The sequence below is a fragment of the Canis lupus genome, chromosome 8, assembly GCF_048164855.1.
Source record: "Canis lupus baileyi chromosome 8, mCanLup2.hap1, whole genome shotgun sequence".
Classification (NCBI taxonomy): domain Eukaryota; kingdom Metazoa; phylum Chordata; class Mammalia; order Carnivora; family Canidae; genus Canis; species Canis lupus.
Window position 1 is genome coordinate 53,907,167 of NC_132845.1, and position 26,238 is coordinate 53,933,404.

The following is a 26,238-nucleotide window of genomic DNA, read 5'->3' on the forward strand; positions in this document are numbered from 1 at the left end:
TTTTACTATAGTAGGAAAAGAATAAAATGACAAGGAATTCTTGGTTATTTCCAAGACTTGGAATGATTGTTTAATCATTTATTTGCTTTGTACTGGGCACACTTCTAAATGCTTTACACCTGTGTATTTACTGAAAGAATAAAGAGAAAAACACTTAGAAACAATACTTCTAACCTTACATACCTATATTCCAGTCTATAGAATGTGTCTAACAAAAGTAAACTTGAGATTTTTAAAGAAATTGTGTGTTCTTTGAGATGACCAATGCATTCAGTAAAACTAGTGATACTGTATTTGGAATGAATGAGGTGATATGGATATATCATGACATATTCTACAGATAACATGTCAAAAGAATAAAGACATTATAAACAACCTGATTCAAATAAATCTGATATTTTAGGTGAAATGAGGAAAAAAATTCTTGAAAGATAAAAAGTACCAAAACTGATTCAAGAAAAAATATACCCATCAAAATATCATTAGCATTTTTCAAAGTAGAACAAATAATCCTGAAATTTGTATGGAATCACAGAAGTCTCTGAATAGTCAAATCATTCTTTTAAAAGAACAAAACTGGAAGTATCACAATCCTAGATTTCAAGATATACTACAAAGCTATAGTAATCATTACTGTATGGTACTGACACAAAAGTAGACACACACACATCAGTGAAACACAGTAGAGAGCCAATAAATAAATAATAATAATAAATCCAGCTTATAAGGTCAATTTTCATCTCCAACAAAGGAGCCAAGAATATACAATGGGAAAAAAAATCCCTTCAACAAATGGTGCTGGGAAAACTGGACAGTTCCATGCAAAAGAATGAAGCTGGACTGCTTTCTTATACTATACACAGAATAAACTAAAAATGTGGTAAAGACCTAAATGTGAAACCTGAAACCATAAAATTCTAGAAAAAAACACAGGCAATAATCTCCTTGACATCAGCCATAGAAACAATTTTTTAAAGTATATTTCTTTTGGAAAGGGGGAAAAAAGCAAAATTAAACTATTGGTACTATACCAAAATAAAAAGCTTTTGCACGCTGAAGAAAACCATCAATAAGACAAAAATACAATCCACCAAATGTGAGAAGATATTTGAAAATGACATATCTGATAAGGGGTTGATATCCAAAATATCTGAGGAACTTATATGACTCAATGCCAAAAAAAAAAAATGATCCATTTAAAAGCGGGCGGAAGATATGAACAGACGTTTCTCCATAGAAAACCTAAAGATGGAAAAAAGACATGTGAAAAGATGTTCAACATCACCCATAATCAGGGAAATGCAAATCAAAAACAAAATTAAATATCATCTGACACCTGCCCAAATGGCTAAAATTAAAAACACAAGAAACAACAGGTGTTGGCAAGATGTAGAGAAAAAGGAATAATCACACACTGTTGGTGGGAATGCAAGCAGACACAGCCACTGTGGAAAATAGTATGGAAGTTCCTCAAAAAATTAAATACAGAATTACCATATGGCCCAATAATTCCACCACTGGGTATTTACCCAAAGAAACAAAAGTGCTAATTGGAAAAGATATATGCATCTCTATGTTAATTTCAGCATTATTTATGAATCAAGTTATAGAAGCCACCCAGTGTCCATCAACAGATGAATGGATAAAGGAGGAGGTGTGTGTATAAAAGAAAGAAGAAAAAGGAAGGAAGGGAAGGGAAGAAGGAAGGAAGGAAGGAAGGAAGGAAGGAAGGCAGGCAGGAAAGGAAGGAAGGAAGGAAAGAAGGAAAGAAAAGGAATATTACTCAGCCACAAAAAAAGAATGATATCTTGGGATTCCTGGCTGGCTCAGGTGGTAGAGTGTGAAACTCTTGATCTTAGGGTTGTGAGTTCAAGCCCCTCGTCGCGCATGGAACCTACTCTAAAAAAAAAAAGAACAAGATCTTGCCATTTGCAACAACATGGATGAAACTTGAAGGTATAATGCTAAGTGAAATAGAGAAAGACAAATACCATATGATTTCACTCATATGTGAAATTTAGGAAACAAAGAAAAAGAGACAGACTCTATAGACTCAAACTATAGCAAACAAACTGATGGTTACCAGATGGGAGATGGGGAGAGAGATGGATGAAATAGGTAAAGGGGATTAAGAGTACTTATTTTGATGAACACCGAATCATGTATAGAACTGTATCATTATACTGTATACATGAAATTAATATATCACTATACATCAATTATACTTGTATTAAAAGTAAATTAGAAAAAAGAAGTAATATAGAATGTGAAAAGATCTTTATTAAAGAAATTGAATTTGTACTTTAAAACATTCCTACAGAGAAAAATCGAGGGCCATATGGCTTCACTGATTAATTCTACTTAATATTTATTGAAAAAATACATATTCTGCCTAAATTTTGGGGGGGATATAAGAAAAGGAAATATCCGAGGGAGGGGCAAGATGGCGGAAGAGTAGGGTCCCCAAATCACCTGTCCCCACCAAATTACCTAGATAACCTTCAAATCATCCTGAAAATCTACGAATTCGGCCTGAGATTTAGAGAGAGGAAACAGCTGGAATGCTACAGTGAGAAGAGTTTGCGCTTCTATCAAGGTAGGAAGACGGGGGAAAAAAGAAATAAAGAAACAAAAGGCATCCAAGGGGGAGGGGCCCCGCGAGGAGCCGGGCTGAGACCGGGGCGAGTGTCCCCAGGACAGGAGAGCCCCGTCCCAGAGAAGCAGGAGCTGCACCCATCTTCCCGGGCGGAAAGGCGCTCGCAGGGAGTTAGAGCAGGACCCCAGGAGGGCAGGGATGCCCTCAGGCTCCCTGGGACACTAACAGGCACCTGCGCCCCGGGGAGAGGGCGCCGAGCTCCCTAAAGGGCTGCAGCGTGCACGGCTGGACCCGGGAGCAGCTTGGAGGGGGGCACGGGTGGAGGCTCGGTGGAGAGGGGGCTGCCCTGGCCAGCAGCGTGAATCCAACAGCGCAGGCCCCGGAGCACAGAGCACCGGGACACAGCCCAGGATCCAGCCTCCCCCCGGGACAGGCAGAGGCCGGGAGGGCCCAGGACAGCAAGGACGCTCCTGCCCCGACCTGAGCAGATCAGCGGCCCGGCCACAGGAGCATCCAGGCCCCTGCAGACGGAGAGCTCCATAGTTACTGCGGGAGCTGAATCCAGGTTTCCAGAGCTGCCGCAGCCACTGGGGTTGTTCCTCCTGGAGCCTCACGGGGTAAACAACCCCCACTGAGCCCTGCACCAGGCAGGGGGCAGAGCAGCTCCCCCAAGTGCTAACACCTGAAAACCAGCACAACAGGCCCCTCCCCCAGAAGACCAACTAGACGGACAAGTTCCAGGGGAAGTCAAGGGACTTAAAGTATACAGAAACAGAAGATACTCCCCGTGTTTTTGTTGTTGTTGTTGGGACTTAAAGTATACAGAAACAGAAGATACTCCCCGTGTTGTTGTTGTTGTTGTTTCTCTCTTTTTTTTTTTTTTTTTTGCTTTTTGATTTGTTTGCTTCCCCCACCCTTTTTTTCCTTTCTTTCTTTTTCTTTCTCGTTTTCTTCTCTTTTTTTCTATTTTCTTCCTTTTTTCCTTTTTCTTTTTCTCTTTCCTTCCTTCTCTCCTCTCTTTTTCTCCTTTTCCCAATACAACTTGTTTTTGGCCACTCTGCACTGAGCAAAATGACTAGAAGGAAAACCTCACCTCAAAAGAAAGAATCAGAAAACGTCCTCTCTCCCACAGAGTTACAAAATATGGATTACAATTCAATGTCAGAAAGCCAAATCAGAAGCACTATTATACAGCTACTGGTGGCTCTAGAAAAAAGCATGAAGGACTCTAGACACTTCATGACTGCAGAATTTAGATCCAATCAGGCAGAAATTAAAAATCAATTGAATGAGATGCAATCCAAACTAGAAGTCCTACTGACGAGGTTAACGAGGTGGAAGAACGAGTGAGTGACATAGAAGAGAAGTTGATGGCAAAGAGGGAAACTGAGGAAAAAAGAGACAAATAATTAAAAGGCCATGAAGATAGATCAAGGGAAATAAATGACAGCCTGAGGAAGAAAAACCTACATTTAATTGGGGTTCCTGAGGGCGCCGAAAGGGACAGAGGTCCAGAATATGTATTTGAACAAATTCTAGCTGAAAACTTTCCTAATCTGGGAAGGGAAACAGGCATTCAGATCCATGAAATAGAGAGATCCCACCCTAAAATCAATAAAAACCATTCAACACCTCGACATTTAATAGTGAAGCTTGCAAATTCCAAAGATAAAGAGAAGATCCTTAAAGCAGCAAGAGACAAGAAATCCCTGACTTTTATGGGGAGGAGTATTAGGATAACAGCAGACCTCTCCACAGAGACCTGGCAGGCCAGAAAGGGCTGGCAGGATATATTCAGGGTCCTAAATGAGAAAAACATGCAACCAAGAATACTTTATCCAGCAAGGCTCTCATTCAGAATGGAAGGAGAGATAAAGAGCATCCAAGACAGGCAGGAACTGAAAGATTATGTGACCTCCAAACCAGCTCTGCAAGAAATTGTAAGGGGGACTTTTAAAATTCCCCTTTAAGAAGAAGTCCAGAGGAAGAATCCACACAAACAAGGACTGAATACATATCATGATGACACTAAACTCATATCTTTCAATAGTAACTCTGAACGTGAACGGGCTTAATGACCTCATCAAAAGGCGCGGGATTTCAAACTGGATAAAAAAGCAGGACCCATCTATTTGCTGTCTACAAGAGACTCATTTTAGACAGCCTGAAAATAAAAGGTTGGAGAACCATTTACCATTCAAATGGTCCTCAAAAGAAAGCAGGGGTAGCCATCCTTATCTCAGATAAACTAAAATTTACCCCGAAGACTGTAGTGAGAGATGAAGAGGGACACTATCTCATACTTAAAGGATCTATCCAACAAGAGGACTTAACAATCCTCAATATATATGCCCCGAATGTGGGAGCTGCCAAATATTTAAACCAATTAATAACCAAAGTGAAGAAATACTTAGATAATAATACACTTATACTTGGTGACTTCAATCTAGCTCTTTCTACCCTCGATAGGTCTTCTAAGCACAACATCTCCAAAGAAACAAGAGCTTTAAATGATACACTGGACCAGATGGATTTCACAGATATCTACAGAACTTTACATCCAAACTCAACTGAATACACATTCTTCTCAAGTGCACATGGAACTTTCTCCAGAATAGACCACATGCTGGGTCACAAATCGGGTCTGCACCGATACCAAAAGATTGGGATCGTCCCCTGCATATGCTCAGACCATAATACCTTGAAATTAGAACTAAATCACAACAAGAAGTTTGGAAGGACCTCAAACACGTGGAGGTTAAGGACCATCCTGCTAAAAGATGAAAGGGTCAACCAGGAAATTAAGGAAGAATTAAAAAGATTCATGGAAACTAATGAGAATGAAGATACAACCATTGAAAATCTTTGGGATACAGCAAAAGCAGTCCTGAGGGGGAAATACATCGCAATACAAGCATCCATCCAAAAACTGGAAAGAACTCAAATACTCAAAAGCTAGCCTTACACATAAAGGAGCTAGAGAAAAAACAGCAAATAGATCCTACACCCAGCAGAAGAAGAGAATTAATAAAGATTCGAGCAGAACTCAATGAAATCGAGACCAGAAAAACTGTGGAACAGATCAACAGAACCAGAAGTCGGTTCTTTGCAAGAATTAATAAGATAGATAAACCATTAGCCAGCCTTATTAAAAAGAAGAGAGAGAAGACTCAAATTAATAAAATCATGAATGAGAAAGGAGAGATCACTACCAACACCAAGGAAATACAAATGATTTTAAAAACGTATTATGAACAGCTATACGCCAATAAATTAGGCAATCTAGAAGAAATGGACGCATTTCTGGAAAGCCACAAACTACCAAAACTGGAACAGGAAGAAATAGAAAACCTGAACAGGCCAATAACCAGGGAGGAAATTGAAGCAGTCATCAAAAACCTCCCAAGACACAAGAGTCCAGGGCCAGATGGCTTCCCAGGGGAATTCTATCAAACGTTTAAAGAAGAAATCATACCTATTCTACTAAAGCTGTTTGGAAAGATAGAAAGAGATGGAGTACTTCCAAATTCATTCTATGAGGCCAGCATCACCCTAATTCCAAAATCAGACAAAGACCCCACCAAAAAGGGGAATTACAGACCAATATCCCTGATGAACATGGATGCAAAAATTCTCAACAAGGTACTAGCCAATAGGATCCAACAGCACATTAAGAAAATTATTCACCACGACCAAGTAGGATTTATCCCCGGGACACAAGGCTGGTTTAACACTTGTAAAACAATCAATGTGATTCATCATATCAGCAAGAGAAAAACCAAGAACCATATGATCCTCTCATTAGATGCAGAGAAAGCATTTGACAAAATACAGCATCCATTCCTGATCAAAACTCTTCAGGGTGTAGGGATAGAGGGAACTTTCCTCGACATCTTAAAAGCCATCTACGAAAAGCCCACAGCAAATATCATTCTCAATGGGGAAGCACTGGGAGCCTTCCCCCTAAGATCAGGAACAAGACAGGGATGTCCACTCTCACCACTGCTATTCAACATAGTATTGGAAGTCCTAGCCTCAGCAATCAGGCAACAAAAAGACATTAAAGGCATTCAAATTGGCAAAGAAGAAGTCAAACTCTCCCTCTTTGCCGATGACATGATACTCCTCATAGAAAACCCAAAAGCATCCGCCCCAAGATTGATAGAACTCATACAGCAATTTGGTAGCGTGGCAGGATACAAAATCAATGCCCAGAAATCAATGGCATTTCTATACACTAACAATGAGGCTGAAGAAAGAGAAATTAAGGAGTCAATCCCATTTACAATTGCACCCAAAAGCATAAGATACCTAGGAATAAACCTCACCAAAGAGGTAAAGGATCTATACCCTAAAAACTGTAGAACACTTCTGAAAGAAATTGAGGAAGACACAAAGAGATGGAAAAATATTCCATGCTCATGGATTGGCAGAATTAATATTGTGAAAATGTCAATGTTACCCAGGGCAATTTACACGTTTAATGCAATCCCTATCAAAATACCATGGGCTTTCTTCAGAGAGTTAGAACAAATTAATAATCTCCAACAGGAGGGATCCTACTGAGAGCATTCAAAAGGAAGAGGGAAAATGTGAAGAGTTGTCATAGGAAAAGGGGTCAGATTGAACTGAGGTAAGAGTAGAATAAACAATATTAGGTAAAGTTAGATGGAAATGAATTTAGCCTAAAATATGGAGAAAACTTGGAGGATGGGGAGTTTTGAGTTCACCATCTCTGAGGATAATCACACATAAGCTTTTGATAGTCCCTTATTGGGAATTAGAGATGTTTTTTAAGAAGTAAATGGATTTGGGGGATCTTAGGAACTTAAAACAATGTTACTTTATCCTCGTAAAATTATTTGTTACAATCCATGATGTAACTACACCACAATCAGCAAAACTCCCATCCAACTTGCCTAGCTGATAAATCTTTCTCAGTGTCCAGCTTCTACTTCATTAAATCCATTTTTTGTTATTTGGTGATTTATAATTACTGTAATTTTATGTAGGAATTTTCCATTTGATATTGAATATGTGAACAAATTAACTTTTATCAACTAGCTATTGTTCTTTATACTTACAAAAAGTTAATTTGTATTTTTTTAGGACAACAAAAGACTGTGTATCAAAGATGGAGTTGTAGTGGGGACAAATTTGCTAAAAGTAAATATCTCTTCCTTATTTCTCTTTGTTTCACAATAAGTATTACAGTGAAGAATATCTACTAGATATTTTTTCCACGGCTAACTAGAAGTTATTATGGAATCAAACAGTATTAAAAATACATCTAACAGAAAACCCAAACAACCTAATTCAAAAATGGAAAAAGGAATTGAATAAGCAGTTCTTCAAAAAGATGTACAAATAGCCAATAAGTATATGGAAAGATGCTCAACATCAGTAGTCATTAGGGAAATGCAAATAAAAAACAGAAGAAGTAACAAATACAGGAAAGGATATGGAAAAATTGAAACCCTGTACATTGCTTTTGGGAATGTAAAATGGTGCATCTGCTATGGAAAACACTATGACAGTTCCTTAAAAAGTTAAACATAGAGGGACACCTCGGTAGCTAAGTCAGATAAACGACTGACTTGATTTTGGCTAAGTTCATGATCATGGGGTCATGGATGAGCCCCGCATAAGACTCCCCACTGAACAGAGAGTCTGCTGCTTTTCTTTTCCCTCTGCCCCTCCCCCCACCACCCTCAACTCACTCTTCTCTCTTTCCCTCTCAAATAAATCCTTTTTTAAAAAGTTAAACATAAAATTATCATATGATTCAGCAATTCCACTTCTAGGTATATACCCAAAATAAAGTAGGAACTTGAACAGGTATTTGTACACCAATGTTCATAACATTATTCATAAAATCCAAAACAAAAAAATTACCCAAATGTCCCATTGACAAATAAATGGATAAGCCACATGTTGTGTATACATAAAATGATTATTATTCAGCCTTAAAAATGAGTAAATTCTTATACATGCTACAACAGAGATGAATCTAGAAGAAATTTTGCTAAGTGAAATAAGCCAGACACAAAAGGATAAATATTGTAAGATTCCATCTTATATGAGGAACATACAATAGGAATAAACTCATCTAGATTAGTGCTGATTCATTCCTTTCTTCTACTTTCAGATTTGAAGCTCTGATTGATCACTTGGAGAAGAAACAAAAAGAGCTGGGCATTGCTAGCTTTGGTGCTTCAATCACTACCATGGAAGAAGTCTTTGTTAAGTGAGTAGTAATAACCTTTAAAACAACAACAACAAACTTCCACCTCTAAAATGCTACAATAGTTGGAAAACAAAACCCATCTTATTTGTACTGGAATGAAGTACTCATAGGTACAGATTTTTTCAAATATGTTAATATTTTCTGCTCATGCATTCACATATAGTCAGCTGAGAATACATAAAGATTTTAGGCTTTGGTCTTGATGCATGTGTCTTTTTTGTGGTAGATAGTTTAAGAGTTAGTCAAAAAGAAAAAAATAATATCTGTGTCATCATAGGAAAAGTTCTAGTTCTAACTTGAAGTCTATACTAGAAATAACTTTAAATATTAAACCTAACCATGTTTTCATAATCTTAGGCATGGTTTGTTTTGTTTCTTGCACTGTAAAAAACTTCAAATTGAAAATGTCCAGGGAGTTCAGGCTGTTCTTAGGCAAAAATAAGTTGGTTATCTTTCAAAAGATTTCACAAAAATGTCCTTTCACAAAATGTCCAAAATGCTAAGGTTATGACAGAGCTATGACAGAAGGTCTAGACTTCATTCTCTCAGACTCAGTGTTTTAATATTGTCAATATCTCAGAGTTGACTTGGGGTAATTTATTCACATGAATTAGGTTTACAGAAGACTGATATATATAAATTAAAATGCTGCTTAATTTATGATAAATTATAATACACATAATTTATATTAAGAAATTGCCTCTTAGCCATTCAATAAAATGTTCTTTTGTCTGTCACTAGGCAAACTACAGAGGGAGCAAAATTATAATAAGAAACCTCCTTTGTGAATATAACTAGGACAAGCTCTATAAGGACAGGCACCAGGAAAGTTTTATTCACTGACTATACTTGGTCCACAAACAATGTCACATAATAGGCACTCAAAAAAGTTCTTGGATGAATAAATGAATGAATCAATACTATTCAAAGCCATTATCTGCACAGTAGTTGCTCTACCTGTCACTGGGAATTAAAGGTTAAAACCCTAAACCAACACCGTAGTATCTGAGTTGTCTCTCTATCCAGGGCTTCTGCCCATTTTTTTTTTCTTTCAAATTTTTATTTAAATTTTAGTTAGTTAAGGGACACCTGAGACGCTCAGCCAGTTAAGCATCTGCCTTCAGCTCAGAGTCCTGGCTGGGATCAAGCCTCTCATCAGACTCCCCTACTCAGTGGAGAACCTGCTTCTCCCTTTCCTCCTCACTCATGCTCTTCCTGGCTTCTGTGTCTGTCTGTCTGTCTGTCTGTCTGACTGTCTCTCTCTCTAATAAATGAACTTTAAAAAGCTAAAAATAATAATAAATTTTAATTAATTAACATACAGTGCAATATTGGTTTCTGGGATAGAATTCAGTAATTCATCACTTACCTACAATATCCAGTGGTTATTGTAAGTGCCATCTTTAAAGCCTATAACCCATCTAGCCCATCCCCCACCCACCCCCCTCTATCACCTCACAGTTTGTTATCTATCCTTAAGAGTCACTTATGGTTTGTGTCCCTCTCTCTTTTTCCTTTTCCCCCCTTCCATGTGTTCATCTGTTTTGTTTTTTTAATTCCACATATGTGTGAAATCATACAGTATTTCTTTCTCTAACTGATTTATTTTGCTTAGTATAATACACTCTAGCTCCATCCACATTATTTCAAATGCCAAGGTTTCATTCTTTCTTATGGCTGAGCAATATTCCATTATATATGTGCAATATTCATATATATACATATATTTTTTTCACATCTTCTTTATCCATTCATCAGTCAACATACATTTGGGCTCTTGCCATAGTTTGGCTATTGTTGATAATGCTGCTGTGAACATTGGGATTCATATGCCTATATTGTATTTGGGTAAATACCTAGTAGTGCAATTGCTGGATCATAAGGTAGTCCTATTTTTAACTTTTTGAGGAATCTCCATAGCATTGCCCAGAGTGGCTACACCAGTTTACATTTCTACCAAAAGTGCAAGAGGGTTTCCCTTTCTCTATATCCCCACCAATATCTGTTGTTCCTTGCATTGTTAATTTTAGCCATTCTGACAAGTATGAGGTGGTATTTCATCATGGCTTTGATTTGCATTTTCTTGATGATGAACGATGTTGAGCATTTTTTCATGTCTGTTAGCCATTTAGATGTCTTCTTTGGAAAAATGTCTATTCATGTCTTCTGCCCATTTCTTAAATGCATTATTTGTTTTTTGGGTGGTGAGTTTGATAAGTTCTTTGTATATTTTGGATGGTAACCCTTTATCAGATACGTCATTTGCAAATATATTTTCCCATTCCATAGGCTGCCTATTAGTTTTATTGATTGTTTCCTTTGCTGTGCAGAAGCTATTTATCTTGATGAAGTCCAAATAGTTCATTTTTGTTATTGTTTCCTTTGCCTCAGCTACAGCCAAGGTCAAAGAGGTTGCTACCTGTGTTCTTCTCTAGTATTTTGATGGCTTCAGGTCTCACATTTAGGTCTTTAATCCATTTGAATTTATTTGTTAGATAAGATAAGATAAGAAAGTAGTCCAGTTTCATTCTTCTCCTTGTGGCTTTCCAGTTTTCCCAATACCATTAATTGAAAAGACTGTCTTTTTTTTTCTATTGGATATTCTTTCCTACTTTGTCAAAGATTGGTTGACCATATAGTGGTGAGTCCATTTCTGTTTTTTCTATTCTGTTCCATTGATCTGTGTTTTTGTTTTGTGCCAGTTTCATACTGTGTTAATGAATACAGCTTTGTAATAAGCTTGAAATCTGGAATCATGATGCCCCAGTTTTGTTTTTCTTTTTCACAGTCATTTTAACTATTTGGGCTCTTTTGTGTTTCCATACAAATTTTAGGGATTGTTCCAACTGTATGAGAAATGCTGGTGGTATTTTGATAGGGATTGCATTAAATGTGTAGATTCCTTTGGGTAGTATAGGTGTTTTAACAGTGTTTGTTCTTCCAACCCATGAGTATGGAATGCTTATCCATTTCTTTGTGTCCTCTTCAATTTCTTTCATAAGTGTTCTATAGTTTTCACAGTATAGATCTTTTACTTCTTTGGGGGCCTTGGGGTTCTTTTAAAGATTGTATTTATTTATTCATGACAGACACAGAGAAAGAGGCAGAAACATAGGTAGAGGGAGAAACAGGCTCCCCATAGGGAGCCTGATGTGTAACTCAATCCCAGGACCCCAGTCATGACCTGAGCTGAAGGCAGACACTCAACCACTGAGCCACCAAGGTGCCCCTAGATCTTTTACTTCTTTGGTTAGGTTTATTCCTAGGTATCTTATTAGTTTTGGTGCAATTGTAAACAGGATTGATTCCTTTATTTCTTTTTTTGGTGTTTCATTATTGGTGTATAGAAATGCAACAGATAAAAAAAAAAGAAATGCAACAGATTTCCATCCATTGACTTTATATCCTATAACTTTGCTGAATTCATGTATAAGTTCTAGCAATTTTTTGGTGGAGTCTTTCAGGTTTTCTACATAGAGTATCATGTCATCTCTTAAGTGAAACATCCTGTCATTATAAATGTTCTCAGGAAGACTACTTAAGTCCTTGTTCACAGCATCATTCTAATATATTGTATCATCTTACATTAACCTAAGTTTATTGAACCCTGCAGCATTGTAATACTATTTTCAAATACCGTCCAGCCACCAGCTTGATGCTACTATAATGGGTCTGCTTGCCGTTTTGACCCGAAACTGCCAGGTGTGTCATATTTACAATTATTATATTCTCATTAGGTATTTCCCTTTATCATTATGTGGTTCTCTTCTTTGTCTTTTACTACAGTCTATTTCAAAATCGATGATGTCTGATAAAGGTACCGCTCTTCTGCTTTATTTTTTGCTTCCACTTGCATGCTATATGTTTTTCTAGTTCTTCACTTCCAGCTTGTATGTGTCTTTAGGTTTGAAGTGAGTCTCTTGTAGGCAACATATAGATGGGTTTATGTTTTTATCTATTTAATAACCCTTTGTCTTTTGATTGGAGCATTTAGTCCATTTAATTTAAAGTAGTTATTGATAAGTATGTATTTATTGCCATTTTATTCATTGTTTTTTTAGTTGTCTTTGGAGTTCTCTTCGTCTGTCTTCTTGTTCTCTTCCTTATGATTTCATGGCTTTCTTTAGTGTTATGTTTGGATTCCACTTTCTTTATTTTTGTGTTATCTATTAGAGGTTTTTTATTTGTAATTACCATTACCATTATATTCATATATAACATCTTATGTGTGTAACAATCCATATTAATTTGATGGTTGCTTAAGTTTGAATATGTTCAAAAAGCACTAAATTTTTATTCCCCTTCTATGTCTTTATGTATACAATGTCATATTTGACATCTTTATATTTTGTGTATCTCTTGGACTGATTTTGTAGGTATAATTGATTATTACTTTTGTGTTTTAACCTTCATACTGGCTTTATAAGTAATTGATCTACTACCTTTATTATATATTTTCTTTTACCTATGAAATTTTTTCTTTTCATAATTTTCTTACTTCTAGTTATGGCTTTTTCTTTCCACTCAAGGAATTCCCTTTAACATTTCTTGACTTATTTAGTGGTGATGAACACTTTTAACTTTTGTTTATCTAGGATACTTTTTATCTCTCCTTTTCTGAATGATAACCTTGCCGAGTAAAGTATTCTTGGTTGCAGGTTTTCTTCCTTATAGCACTTTGAATATATCATACCAACTCTCTTCTGGCCTGAAAGTTTCTGCTGAAAATCAGCCAATACCCTTATGGTGTATCCCTTGGCCATAACTTTTAATTTTTCTTGCTACTTTTAAAATTCTCTCTTTATCATTACTTTTTACCATTGTAATTATTGTGTGTCTTCATGTAGACCTGCTTGGGTTAGTCTTGTTAGGGGCTCTCTGAACCTCCTGGATCCAGCTGTTTCCTCTCTTCCTTAGGGAAGTTTTTAGCTATTATTTCTTCAAATAAGTTTTCTTCCCCCTTTCTCTCTTTTTCTTTTGGAATCCTTATGATATGATTGTTATTATCCTTGATGATATCACCATAATCCCCTTAACTTATTCTAATTTTTATTCTATCTTTTTCTTTTTTGCTGTTTGCTTGACTCCTCTCCAAGACCCTATCTTCCATCTCACTGATTCACTCTTCTTGCATCCTCTAACCTGCTGTCGATTCTCGCTAGTGTATATGTTATTTCAGTTATGGAATTCTTCATCTTTTCTTTTTCACACATAAGTCTCTTTCTTTGAATTTCTTTTCTAAGATTTTATTTAGTTATTCATGAGAGACACAGAGGGAGAGGCAGAGACACAAACAGAGGGAGAAGCAGGCTCCTCACAGGGACCCTGATGTGGGACTCAATCCCCAGACTCCAGGATCACGCCCTGAGCCAAAGGCAGATGCTCAACTGCTGAACCACCCAGGCAACCCTCTTTGTTGAATTTCTCCCTAAGTTCATCAACTCTTTTCTCAAGTCCAGTGAGTATTTTTATAACTATTACTTGGAATTCTTTATCCAGGCATATTGCATATCTCAGTTTTATTTAGTCCTTTGCTGTGATTTCATCTCATTCTTTCATTTGGAATATATTCCTCTATCTTCTCATTGTGTTTAACTCTCTGTACTTGTTTCTATGCATTAGGGAGATCAGCTATATCTACTTTTGAAAGAAGTGGCCTTGTGTGGGCCCCTAGGTGGCTTAGCTGGTTAAGTGTCTGCCTTTGGCTTAAGTCATGATCCCAGTGGTCCTGGGATCAAGATTCACATTGGGCTCCCTGCTCAGTAGGGAGCCTATTTCTCTTTCTCCCTCTGACTGTCACTCCTCCTGCTCTCTCTCTCTCTCTCTGTCAAATAAATAAGTTTTTTTAAATCTTAAAAAAAAAAAAGAAGAAGAAGAAGCTTTGTATAGAAAAGGTCCTGTGATGCCCTGTATTTCAATGCTTCCTGGTCTCTAGAACCAGGTACTTCACAGGTCTCCTATGTAGACCAAATGTGCCCTACTGCTATGGCTAAGCCACCTTTGCTTTCAGTCCAGTCAGTTGAAATGACCTGCTTCACTTGCTGTTTGCATACTGGGCAGAGTTTGGTCTCTATGCTATTGAGGGACCTGTCTGAGGCTGCAGTAGTTTCTTAGGTGGGCTGGGTTAGCAGTCAGGCTACTTGTCCACAGTTAGCTTCTCTGCCACAGTTTTGAGCACACTAAATGCAATATTTCTTCCTGTATGACCAACAAAGGCTTCCATTCGTGGGTGAGCTGGAAGTCAGACTAGACATCTGTAATTAGTCTTCCTGCCACAACTGCAGACAAACCACATGGTAGGTTTTTCTTCCTGCATGGCCAGCTAAATAGCTCTGCTACTGGAACTTGAGACATGCTGGTGTATGGGGTTATCTTCTCCCTTTCTTTAGGGTGGTGCTGTTACATGTTGGGGTTTCTTGTAGAAAGTGGTGAGGCAGGAAATGCTCTTTGGAGGGACACCTGCTGAGGTGAGTGGGTTGGACAGGGCACATCCACAAGAAATGCTGAAATGGGATGTGTGGTACTACCAAGATAGATGAAGAGCATTAGGAGCAGCCCCGGTGGCTCAGTGGTTTAGCACCGCCTTCAGCCCAGGGTGGGATCCTGGGGACCCGGGATCGAGTCCCACATCAGGCTCCCTGCATGGAGCCTACTTCTCTCTCTGCCTGTATCTCTGCCTCTCTTTCTCTATGTCTCTCATAAGTAAATAAATAAAGTCTTTTAAAAAAATGAAGAGCATTAGCCTGGTTCCCACAATTGTCTAGGTATGTAGGCTGCAGAGGGGAAGAAAAATGTTGTTCACCAAGAATTTTTTATTGAAGAAATCTCCTGAAGATTCCTCCCACTTCCAGGGCATGTTCTGAGATCAGCAAATAACTCTTTTTCATCTATACTCTGGGTGCTTTTCAATATGCTGCTTCTTTGCTGTGTCCCAGACTGTTATTTAAAATCCCGGCTCTTTAAGGTTAAGGACTCAGTATCCATTTTCCCTCCTATTCTGCCAGAGTTAAATTACCTGGCATTAAGCCCCACAAATTTTCAAAGCTCCTGAAGTTAAACCCTACTGGTTTTCAAAGCCAGATTTTATAGGGACTCATCTTCACCATGTGGATCCCCAGGGCCTGAGATCCCTGGTGTAGAATCTGATCCTCTCACTTCTCAGTGCTTCTCGTATCCCTCCTGTTTTTGGTTAGTCTCTCCAGAGGTTTGCTTCCCAACAGTGTTTCCACCCCTCCTACACTTTTCAATGTGGCCTCCTCTCTATGATTAACTGTGGAAGGTCTCTTCTGCCCATCTTCAAGTTGTTTCCATGGTTAGTTGCACAGATGTAGCTGTTACCTTAGTGTGTCCATAAAATGAGATGAGCTTTAAGATCATCCTACTCTTCCATCTTCCTGACCCCTCTCTCCTTTGCCCATGTTTTAAATCAGGTCATTTCTTTATCATTGTTGTGTTTTATAATATTTCTATATATTCTTGATATTAATTCCTTCTCAGACACATGATATGTAAATATTTTGTCTCTGCTGCATTTTTACTCTGTTGATAATGCCTTTTTAAAAATTTATTATTGTGGTATAACTGACTTACAATGTTATGTTAGTTTCAGGTGTACAACATAGTAATTCAAATATTCTGTATATTACTCAGTGCTTACCACAATAAGTGTAGCTCTCATCTATCACCATACAATGTTATTACAATGTTATTACAATGTTATTGACTATATTCCTTATGCTGAACTTTACATCTCTATGACATATTTATTTTATCACTGGAACTTTGTCCTCTTAATCCCCTTCATTTATTTCACCCATCCTCACACCTACCTTCCCTCTGGCAACCACTATTTTGTTCTCTGCATTTAAGAGGCTGGGGTGTTTGCTTGTTTGTTCATTTGTTTTGTTTTTTAGATCCCCCAAATAAGTGAAATCATATGGTATTTATCTTTCTCTGTCTGATTATTTTACTCTCTAGATCCATCCATGTTGTTGCAAATGCAAGATCTCACCCTTTTATTTTGGGTAATATTATAGTGTGTGTGTGTGTGTATCGTATCTTATTTATGCACTATCAGTGAACACTTGGGTTACTTTTATATTGGTTTTTGTAAATAATGCTACAATAAGCATAGGGGTGCATATATCTTTTCAAATTGGTGTTTTTTTTCCTTGCAAAAAAGTGGAATTTCTGGATCATATGGTAGTTCTATTTTTACTTTTTGAGAAACCTCTATATGGTTTTCCACAGTGGCTGCACTAGCTTCCCACCAAACAGTGCACAAGAGTTCCTTTCCTCTACACTCTCACCAATACTTATTGTTTCTTGTCTTTTTTATTTTAGCCATTCTGACAGGTGTGAGGTGACATCTCTTTATGATTCTGATTTGCATTTCCCTGATGATAAGTGATGTTGAGCATCTTTTCACGTGTCTGTTGGCCATCTGTATGTGCTCTTTGAAACAATCTCTATTCAGGTCATCTGTTTATCTGTCTATCTATCTATCTATCTATCTATCTATTTTTAAACTCAATTAGCCAACATATAGTACATCATTAATCACAAATGTAGTATTCAGTAATTTATCAGTTGCATATAACACTCAGTGCTCATCACATCATGTGCATTCCTTAATGCTCATCACCCAGTTACCCCATGCCCCTTCCCACCTCCCCTCAAATCTATTTATTTTTTAATCTGATTTTGTGTGTGTGCATATGTATATTTTGAGTTACATAAGTTCTTTATGTATTTTCAATACTAAACACTTGTTAGATATGTCATTTGCAAATATCTTCTCCCATTCACTAAATTGCCATTTACTTGTGTTGATGGCTTCCTTTGCTGTGCAGAAGTTTTTTATTTTAGTTTAGTCCCAATAATTTATTTTTGCTTTCTTTTTCTTGGACTCAGAAAATATATCCACAAATATGTTGCTAAGACTAATGTCCAAGGGATGACTGCCTCTTTTATTTTAGGAATTTTATGGTTTCAGGTCTCACATTTAGGTTTTTTATCCATTTTGTTTATTTTTGTGTATGGCATAAGAAAGTGATCCAGTTGCATTCTTTTGTATATGGCTGTCCAGTCTTCCCAACAATTCTGAAAAGACAAAATATTGTGTATTCTTGCCTCTTTTATTGTAGGTTAGTTGATCATATAAGTGTATGTTTATTTCTGGGATCTCTGGAGGACATTATGCTAAGTGAAATAAGCCAGACAGAGAAAGATAAATACTGCATGATTTCACTTCTCTGTGGGGTGACTGGGTGGCGGGCACTGAGGGGGGCACTTGACGGGATGAGCACTGGGTGTTATTCTGTATGTTAGTAAATTGAACACCAATAAAAAAAATAAATTAAAAAATAAAACAAATAAAATAAAAAAAAATAAAAAAAAAGTTGAATTCACAGTAATAAAGAATAGAATGGTGGTTATTAAGTGCAAAGAGGTGGAGAAAGTAGGAAATGTTTATCAAAGGATACAAACTTTCAGTTATGAGTCAGTTTGGGAGACTTCTTGGTTTCCACAAGTACTGCATGATGACTATATTTAATAATATATTGCAAATTTGAAATTTGATGAGAGAATAAATCTCAGATGTTCTTATCACAAAAAAAGCATGTACAGTAGATACATTAATTTGCTTGATTATGGTAATCATTTTACAATTATACATATGCATATATCAAAACACCATGTTCTATACCTTAAACATATAATTTTTATTTGTCAGTTATATTTCAAAAAAGCTGGAAAATAAGATAAAAAGAAAATAAATGGACTAAATATAATCCATTTGCCACCTTTTTAAAGATTTTATTTATTTATTCATGAGAGACACGGAGAGAGACACAGAGACATAGGCAGAGGGAGAGGCAGGCTTCTTGCAAGGAGCCTGGTGTGGGACTTGATCCCAGGACCCTGGGATCACAACCTGAGCCAAAAGCAGATGCTTAACTGCTGAGCCACCCTGGCATCACCATTTGCCATTTTTAAGAGAATTTATGATGTTTGTGCCTTTTATAAAGGTATTTGAAAAATATCAGTGCTATCTCTAGGTACTAGGAATATTTTGCCTTTGCACTTATTTATATTCTCCAGTGTTTTCCTAATAGAAATTTATTACCATTAAATAAAATATAAAGACAAAAAACTTAAAAATGAAAGAGAAAAATATTTAATCATTATATTTTAAAAGCAAAGGGGAATTTTGAGAGTCCCCCTTAAAATTTCCTGCAGAGCTGGTTTGGAGGTCACATATTCTTTCAGTTCCTGCCTGTCTTGGAAGCTCTTTATCTCTCCTTCCATTCTGAATGAGAGCCTTGCTGGATAAAGTATTCTTGGTTGCATGTTTTTCTCATTTAGGACCCTGAATATATCCTGCCAGCCCTTTCTGGCCTGCCAGGTCTCTGTGGAGAGGTCTGCTGTTACCCTAATACTTCTTATGCTGAGTGAAATAAGTCAATCGGAGAAGGACAAACATTATATGGTCTTACTCATTTGGGGAGTATGAAAAAAACAGTGAAAGGGAATAGAAGGGAAGGGAGAAGAAATGGGTAGGAAATATCAGAAAGGGAGACAGAACATGAAGACTCCTAACTCTGGGAAACGAACTAGGGGTGGTGGAAGGGGAGGAGGGCAGGAGGTGGGGGTGAATGGGTGCCGGGCACTGAGGGGGGCACTTGATGGGATGAGCACTGGGTGTTACTCTGTATGTTGGCAAATTGAACACCAATAAAAAATAAATTTATTATTTAAAAAAAATCATAATAGTCCTCAAACTTTTAGCATCAAACAATAAACATGCTGCAAGAATACCTTAAAGTAGATTTTTAAATATGTATTTAATGTATTTTTAAGGTACAGAAGTCATATCAATCTACCTATTGCTTTTGATTGTCATAGTTCAGAATTTATTAATGTTCTTTTTCATACAAATGCTAACGGGAAGAGTATTGAAAATATTTTGATAATCCTGTGATTTAGAAAAAATACACCTTTTAAATCATATATTTTCTACTATGGGTTTTACCACTTTGACCAATAATTAATCTTTCCTCTCAATATACTGTGATACATTGTTTCTTCCATTTTTCTTCTTACAATTTTTCTCCTTAAATTATAATTACTCATATATATCTCTTCATCTCTTTCAAGTATCCACACACATGGAGCCAGTTTTAGAAAGAGGCAGTATATCTGAACAAAACAAAACTAAACAAAACTCTATAAATTTCCCCATCATTTCACAAAACAAAGAACATTTTAGCCCCCAATGGATAGTCATTATCTTTGATTTAGAGGTAAGTTTTAAATAAGTTCAGTTTATGAAACATACAGTGTATTGTAATTGCTTTTCTCATATTGTCTCAGAGTGATATAAACTTTCCTATGGATTTTCAGCAGCCCTCTGTTTTACTGAGACCCACTGTTATCATGCTGCCTCTATACAGTATACCTTATAACCAATGAGAAAGATCAAGGATTCTTCCAAATCTGGAACTTTGTGTGACTTTCCCTAAATAAAACAGATTGAGGCTATACTCAAAATGAAATGTTTTGTGCTTTTTGTTGTTTATGTGTGTTTGTAGGGTCAATAACCTGGCAGATTCCCAAATGGATATTCAGGCTACCCACTTCCCTTTCTTGAAGGACCAAAAAATGGGACAAGATATGAAGTGGAATATGAATATGCCCAGATATCATGAGACATCTGTTTATTCTAGATTGAATGAAATGGCTAACATTAAATTTAATACTGGGGTGAGCAAAGTATGTTTGGTTTGGGTATAATATGTACATTTTGTTTAATATTTGAACTTAAAGGTGTTTGGAGTTTAGACATAGAAGATCCAGACAGATATGAACAAATGTGTGTTACAACCCCATTAATCTCCTGAAGCAGGAGAAATGGGTTCTGGATAAAGGTCATAGCTGCTAATTTCACTATTGTTAATTCCCAGAATCACTTTGAAAAGTTCTCATTTATTTTCTTATAAATTTCTCCTTTGTTCAGTTCCAAGACAAGACCCAAAGTTATGACTGTTATAATCAGAAGATATTCACTGACCAGGTTAGGGGCATTTTCTCACGATGAACCAAAGTTTGTATATCAAAACTTAGCAAAGCATAATAGTTATATACAAATTTTATGGGGATATTTCCCTCTAAAATTGACAAATAGACTATGGTTTAATATTAAATAAAATAAATTAATATAATTTTGTTTTTCTGATCAGAAGGACTCTAAGTATATTGATGAATAAAATAGTCTTGATAAGATTTTCAATGTAGTTAGATCAGAAACTACATATTAATCCTTTCCTTTAATACCTTGCACAAATAAAATTTTATGCCATCTTATTTTCTTGGGCTTAAGGATATATTTGTATATATGTGTATATCTGTGTGATAAAAATTTGGAGCATTTATATTAATGGATTTCACTATTAATTTCCTACTTGGGTCACCACCCATCATAATGCTTCTCCTATGTTTCTCTCCTCTTTTTAGTTTCCACTTTACTGTCAGCAATTTCATTCCATGTTTATAAAGAGAGCACTATTCACTTGGCGCAATTGGAAGTTGATGTTGCTACAGATATCAGTAATTTTGGTATTCACTACGTATCTCTTATTAACTGTACAGTTCCATTATGACCTACCCACCAGAGAACTGGACTTGAGTCAATATGGTCGAACAATTGTGCCTTACTCAATTTCAGGGAATTCTGATTTGGCTTTGAATCTCATAAATAATATTAAGATTTTTCTAAAACGTAAGAATCAAGAACTTTGGGAAGTGCCAGGTAAGACCCATAGGGAAAAAAAAAAAAAGAGACTGCTGCTATATGAAGACCCATTCATATTATTTACAAAGAAAGCATTTAACTATGCTATTTAGTCACCTATTTCTTTCTTTTCCTACTAATTACCAGTATTTTAGAGGCAGTTAAATTGGGGGGTGGGAGGGTAATGAGGGGGAAAGGATACTTCAATACAACTTGCCACAAAAGTTAACAATTAATGGAGGCATTTGGAGATAGATTGTCTTTTAGCTAATTGCATAACCTTTCAGAGGATGAGTTAAAGAGCCAAAATACTGTATCGCTGTGAAATTAGCATAGAATTTTTATTCTGATCAAGATACAGAAATATTTCTCTAAGCTCTCAAGGCGAAATGTTGATTCCAAGATCTGAAGTTTGCCCTTCAGTCTACTATGTTCATCTTTTAAAAATAGATGGCAGAAGACTTAATAGATTGGCTCCTCAAAACTAATTTTTAGAAGGTAGTATAAATAATTTAATTTGTTCATTGCCTACTTTTGGTAAAAAAAAAAAAACCATACTAAATACTATCTCTGCATTATCTTTCTTAATGATAAAAGCAACCCTTTTATGTAGGTTATTATCTATTCCTTTGTAGCAAATTACCCCAAAACCTAGTGAATGGAAAATTCGAATTTTTTGGTATGCTGGAATGAACTCCTTCTCTCACAAAAGCAACAAAAATACTTGGAAAACAATTTAATAAATCAGCCAATTAAGAACACTGGAAGTTAACCAAAAGTACAGAACAAACTAAAAGGATTCTATTTAAAAAAAAAAAAAAAAAAAAACCTGGGCAGCCCGGGCGGCTCAGCGGTTTAGTGCTGCCTTCAGCGCAGGGTCTGATCCTGGAGACCCGGAATCGAGTCCCGCGTCAGGCTTCCTGCGTGGCGCCTGCTTCTCCCTCTGCCTGTGTTTCTGCCTCTCTCTCTGTGTGTGTCTCTCTCATTAATTAATAAATAAAATATTTAAAAAAAAACCTACCAAACCTCTATAAAAACAGTAAAGTCCGTGGCATTTTAACTTAGAACTATTTCTATCACTTTCCTTCCTCAGCTCAGTGAAATGGTAGCCATGAAAAGCCTTAAAATTAGTTGAAAAAAAACTGATCTATATAGAGCTATATTAAAACCCCCATCCCTAGCTCACTGTCAATAATTTAAAATAGCAGGTCTCTGAAAAATTCCATTCCCAGGGGATTGTTCCTATTGCACAGGGCTCAGCTTTCTGGAGAAAAAAAAAAAAAAAAACCTATCCCCCAGGGCATTAATAAATACAGCAGCAATCTACTGGTAACATCATCATCACAGTTGGCTAAGGCTGTGATTTCAGTTGAGCCAAACAAGAACGGGGCAAAAATTAATTTTAAAGGAATACCTGGAGAGCTAGATAACCAAAGTGAACTTTGAAAAGTTCTGAATAAATTTCAGAATAGTAGTGTGTATGACCATAAATGACCTAGGAAAAAAGACTCCAGTCAGAAACCTCTAGTTAATGTTGAGACCCTGCCAAGCAAGAAGTAAAAGTTGAGGCTGACTTGTAAACTTCCTTAAATTTGAAAGGTGTGCCTTCATACACAGATCCCTTTGGCAAAGAATGGAAGATTTACTGGTTCTAGGCACTTAAATCTTTTAGCCGATTACTAAATTATGCTGACCCAGGGGTGAATCCTAGGAACCAGTTTTAAAAATGAAAGCCAAAATTTTTTAAGCCTTTCAGAGAAATAAGTGGCTGCACATGTAGATACCGAATCTATGGAATTAATCCATATAAGTCACTACCAAATGAACAGCAACAAGTTAAAAAAAATTAAAAGGCAGTAACAGCAAGCAAGGGATGAGGAGGTGAGTTCAGATATCAAAGTTGTTACACTATTTATCTTAAATGTTCAGTTTCCACAATAATAGTAACAGAGAAAGGAATTATGGGCTGAATTGTATCCCTTCAAAATTCATTAATGAAGTCGTACCCCCAGTACCTCAGAATGCAACTATATTTGGATATAATTTTTTAAAGGTATTTATTTATTTATTTATTTATTTATTTATTTATTTATTTATTTATGAGAGACACAGAAAGAGTAAGAGACATAGGCAGGGGGAAAAGCAGGCTCCCAACAGGGGGCCTGATGCAAGACTCGATCCTGACACCCCAGGATCTACCGTGAGCTGAAGGCAGATGCTTAACCACTGAGCAACCCAGGTGTCCCTGGGTGGGATATAACTTCTTTAAAGAAGTAATTAAGTATAAAACTTATTTAGGTCATTAGGGTCGCCCCTAATCCAATATGACTGGTATCCTTGTAAGAAAAGATTAGGGCACATTCATACTCAGAGGAAAGACCATGTGAAGATACAATGAGAAGACAGCCATCTGCAAACCAAAGAGAAAAGGCCTTCAGAAGAAACAAACCCTGCTGACAAGCTTGACTTGCATTTCTAGCCTCTAGAATTATGGGCAGATAAATTTCTGTTATTTAAGCTACCCATTCTGTGGTACTTTCTTATGGAAATCCCAGAAAACTAATACAGAAACAACCATATGGCCCAAACATTGTGGGGGAAGGGATGAAGCCAGTAGATATCCTTGAGGGAGGCCAGATGTTGAACTTAATAGAGAAAGACTTTATTTTTTTAAAAAATAAATTTATTTTTTATTGGTGTTCAATTTACCAACATACAGAATAACACCCAGTGCTCATCCCGTCAAGTGCCCCCCTCAGTGGCTGTCACCCATTCACCCTCATCCCCCACCCTCCTCCCCTTCCACCACCCCTAGTTCATTTCCCAGAGTTAGGAGTCTTTATGTTCTGTCTCCCTTTCTGATATTCCACACATTTCTTCTCCCTTCCCTTATATTCCCTTTCACTATTATTTATATTCTCCAAATGAATGAGAACATACACTGTTTGTCCTTCTCTGATTGACTTACTTCACTCAGCATAATACCTTCCAGTTCCATCCATGTTGAAGCAAATGGTGGGTATTTGTCGTTTCTAATGGCTGAGTAATATTCCATTGTATACATAAACCACATCTTCTTTATCCATTCATCTTTCGATGGACACCAAGGCTCCTTCCACAGTTTGGCTATTGTGGACATTGCTGCTAGAAACATCGGGGTGCAGGTGTCCCGGCATTTCATTGCATCTGAATCTTTGGGGTAAATCCCCAACAGTGCAATTGCTGGGTCATAGGGCAGGTCTATTTTTAACTCTTTGAGGAACCTCCACACAGTTTTCCAGAGTGGCTGCACCAGTTCACATTCCCACCAACAGTGTAAGAGGGTTCCCTTTTCTCCGCATCCTCTCAAACATTTGTTGTTTCCTGCCTTGTTAGTTTTCCCCATTCTCACTGGTGTGAGATGGTATCTCATTGTGGTTTTGATTTGTATTTCCCTGATGGCAAGTGATGCAGAGCATTTTCTCATGTGCATGTTGGCCATGTCTATGTCTTCCTCTGTGAGATTTCATGTCTTTTGCCCATTTCATGATTGGATTGTTTGTTTCTTTGGTGTTGAGTTTAAGAAGTTCTTTATAGATCTTGGAAACTAGCCCTTTATCTGATACGTCATTTGCAAATATCTTCTCCCATTCTGTAGGTTGTCTTTTAGTTTTGTTGACTGTATCCTTTGCTGTGCAAAAGCATCTTACCTTGATGAAGTCCCAATAGTTCATTTTTGCTTTTGTTTCTTTTGCCTTCGTGGATGTATCTTGCAAGAAGTTACTATGGCTGAGTTCAAAAAGGGTGTTGCCTGTGTTCTTCTCTAGGATTTTGATGGAATCTTGTCTCACATTTAGATCTTTCATCCATTTTGAGTTTATCTTTGTAGACAAAGACTTTAAATCAGCTATTACAAATATTTTCAAAATACTAAAGGAAATATATGTTTAAAGTATTAAAAGTATAGTAACTATGTCTCCACAAAAAGAATATTGATAAAGAAACTAATTTTTTTTAAAAACAGAGATTTTGTAGTTGAAAAGCATAACTGAGAATGGGAAAAAAGGTGGAAGGAAGATGGCGGAGTAGGAGGACTCCATCCACATTTTCAGTAACAGCAAGCAAGGGATGGGGAGGGGATATCAAAGTTGTTACTCTATTGTCCACATCCGAGTCAACAAACCAGAGAGTGATCCAAAGACTGGCAGAACAAACTACAACTAACTAAATATAGAGAAATTGCAGCTGAAGGGTTAGGAAGATCAGAAAGGCAGCAGGAGGCTGCCTGCAATAAGGAGGGAGCTGCAAGAGCAGAGAGGGCAGAGAACAAGACCCTCACAGCACAGAGCTCACATGGGGAAGACAAAGTACTGGAAGTCCTAGCCACAGCAGTCAGACAATGAAAAGAAATAAAAGACAAAATACCATATGATTTCACTCATGTTTGGAATTTAAGAAACAAAACAAACAAGCAAAGGGGAAAAAATAGAAGAGAAATCAAGAAGAAACAGACTCTTAATCATAGAGAACAAACTGATGGTTACCATAGGGGTGGTGTATGGGGGATGGACTAAATAGGTGATGGCAATTAAGGAGTTCATCTACCATGATGAGTACTGGGTA

General features: G+C 37.0%; 1 protein-coding gene across 10 annotated transcripts in view; it reads left to right on the top strand.

Moving 5' to 3' along the window:
- LOC140638547 (phospholipid-transporting ATPase ABCA3-like) overlaps positions 1 to 26,238 on the top strand; it is a 195,415-nt gene that overhangs the window by 110,678 nt on the left and 58,499 nt on the right. For all 10 annotated transcript variants that reach the window (XR_012035576.1, XR_012035575.1, XM_072836115.1 and 7 more), the window contains 3 exons: positions 8,745 to 8,843; positions 20,438 to 20,609; positions 21,360 to 21,654. Coding sequence is in view for 8 of the 10 variants with exons in the window: in XM_072836115.1 (XP_072692216.1) it covers positions 8,745 to 8,843; positions 20,438 to 20,609; positions 21,360 to 21,654 (566 nt within the window). In the remaining 2 variants the exon portion in view is untranslated. The remainder of the gene's footprint in view (positions 1 to 8,744; positions 8,844 to 20,437; positions 20,610 to 21,359; positions 21,655 to 26,238) is intronic.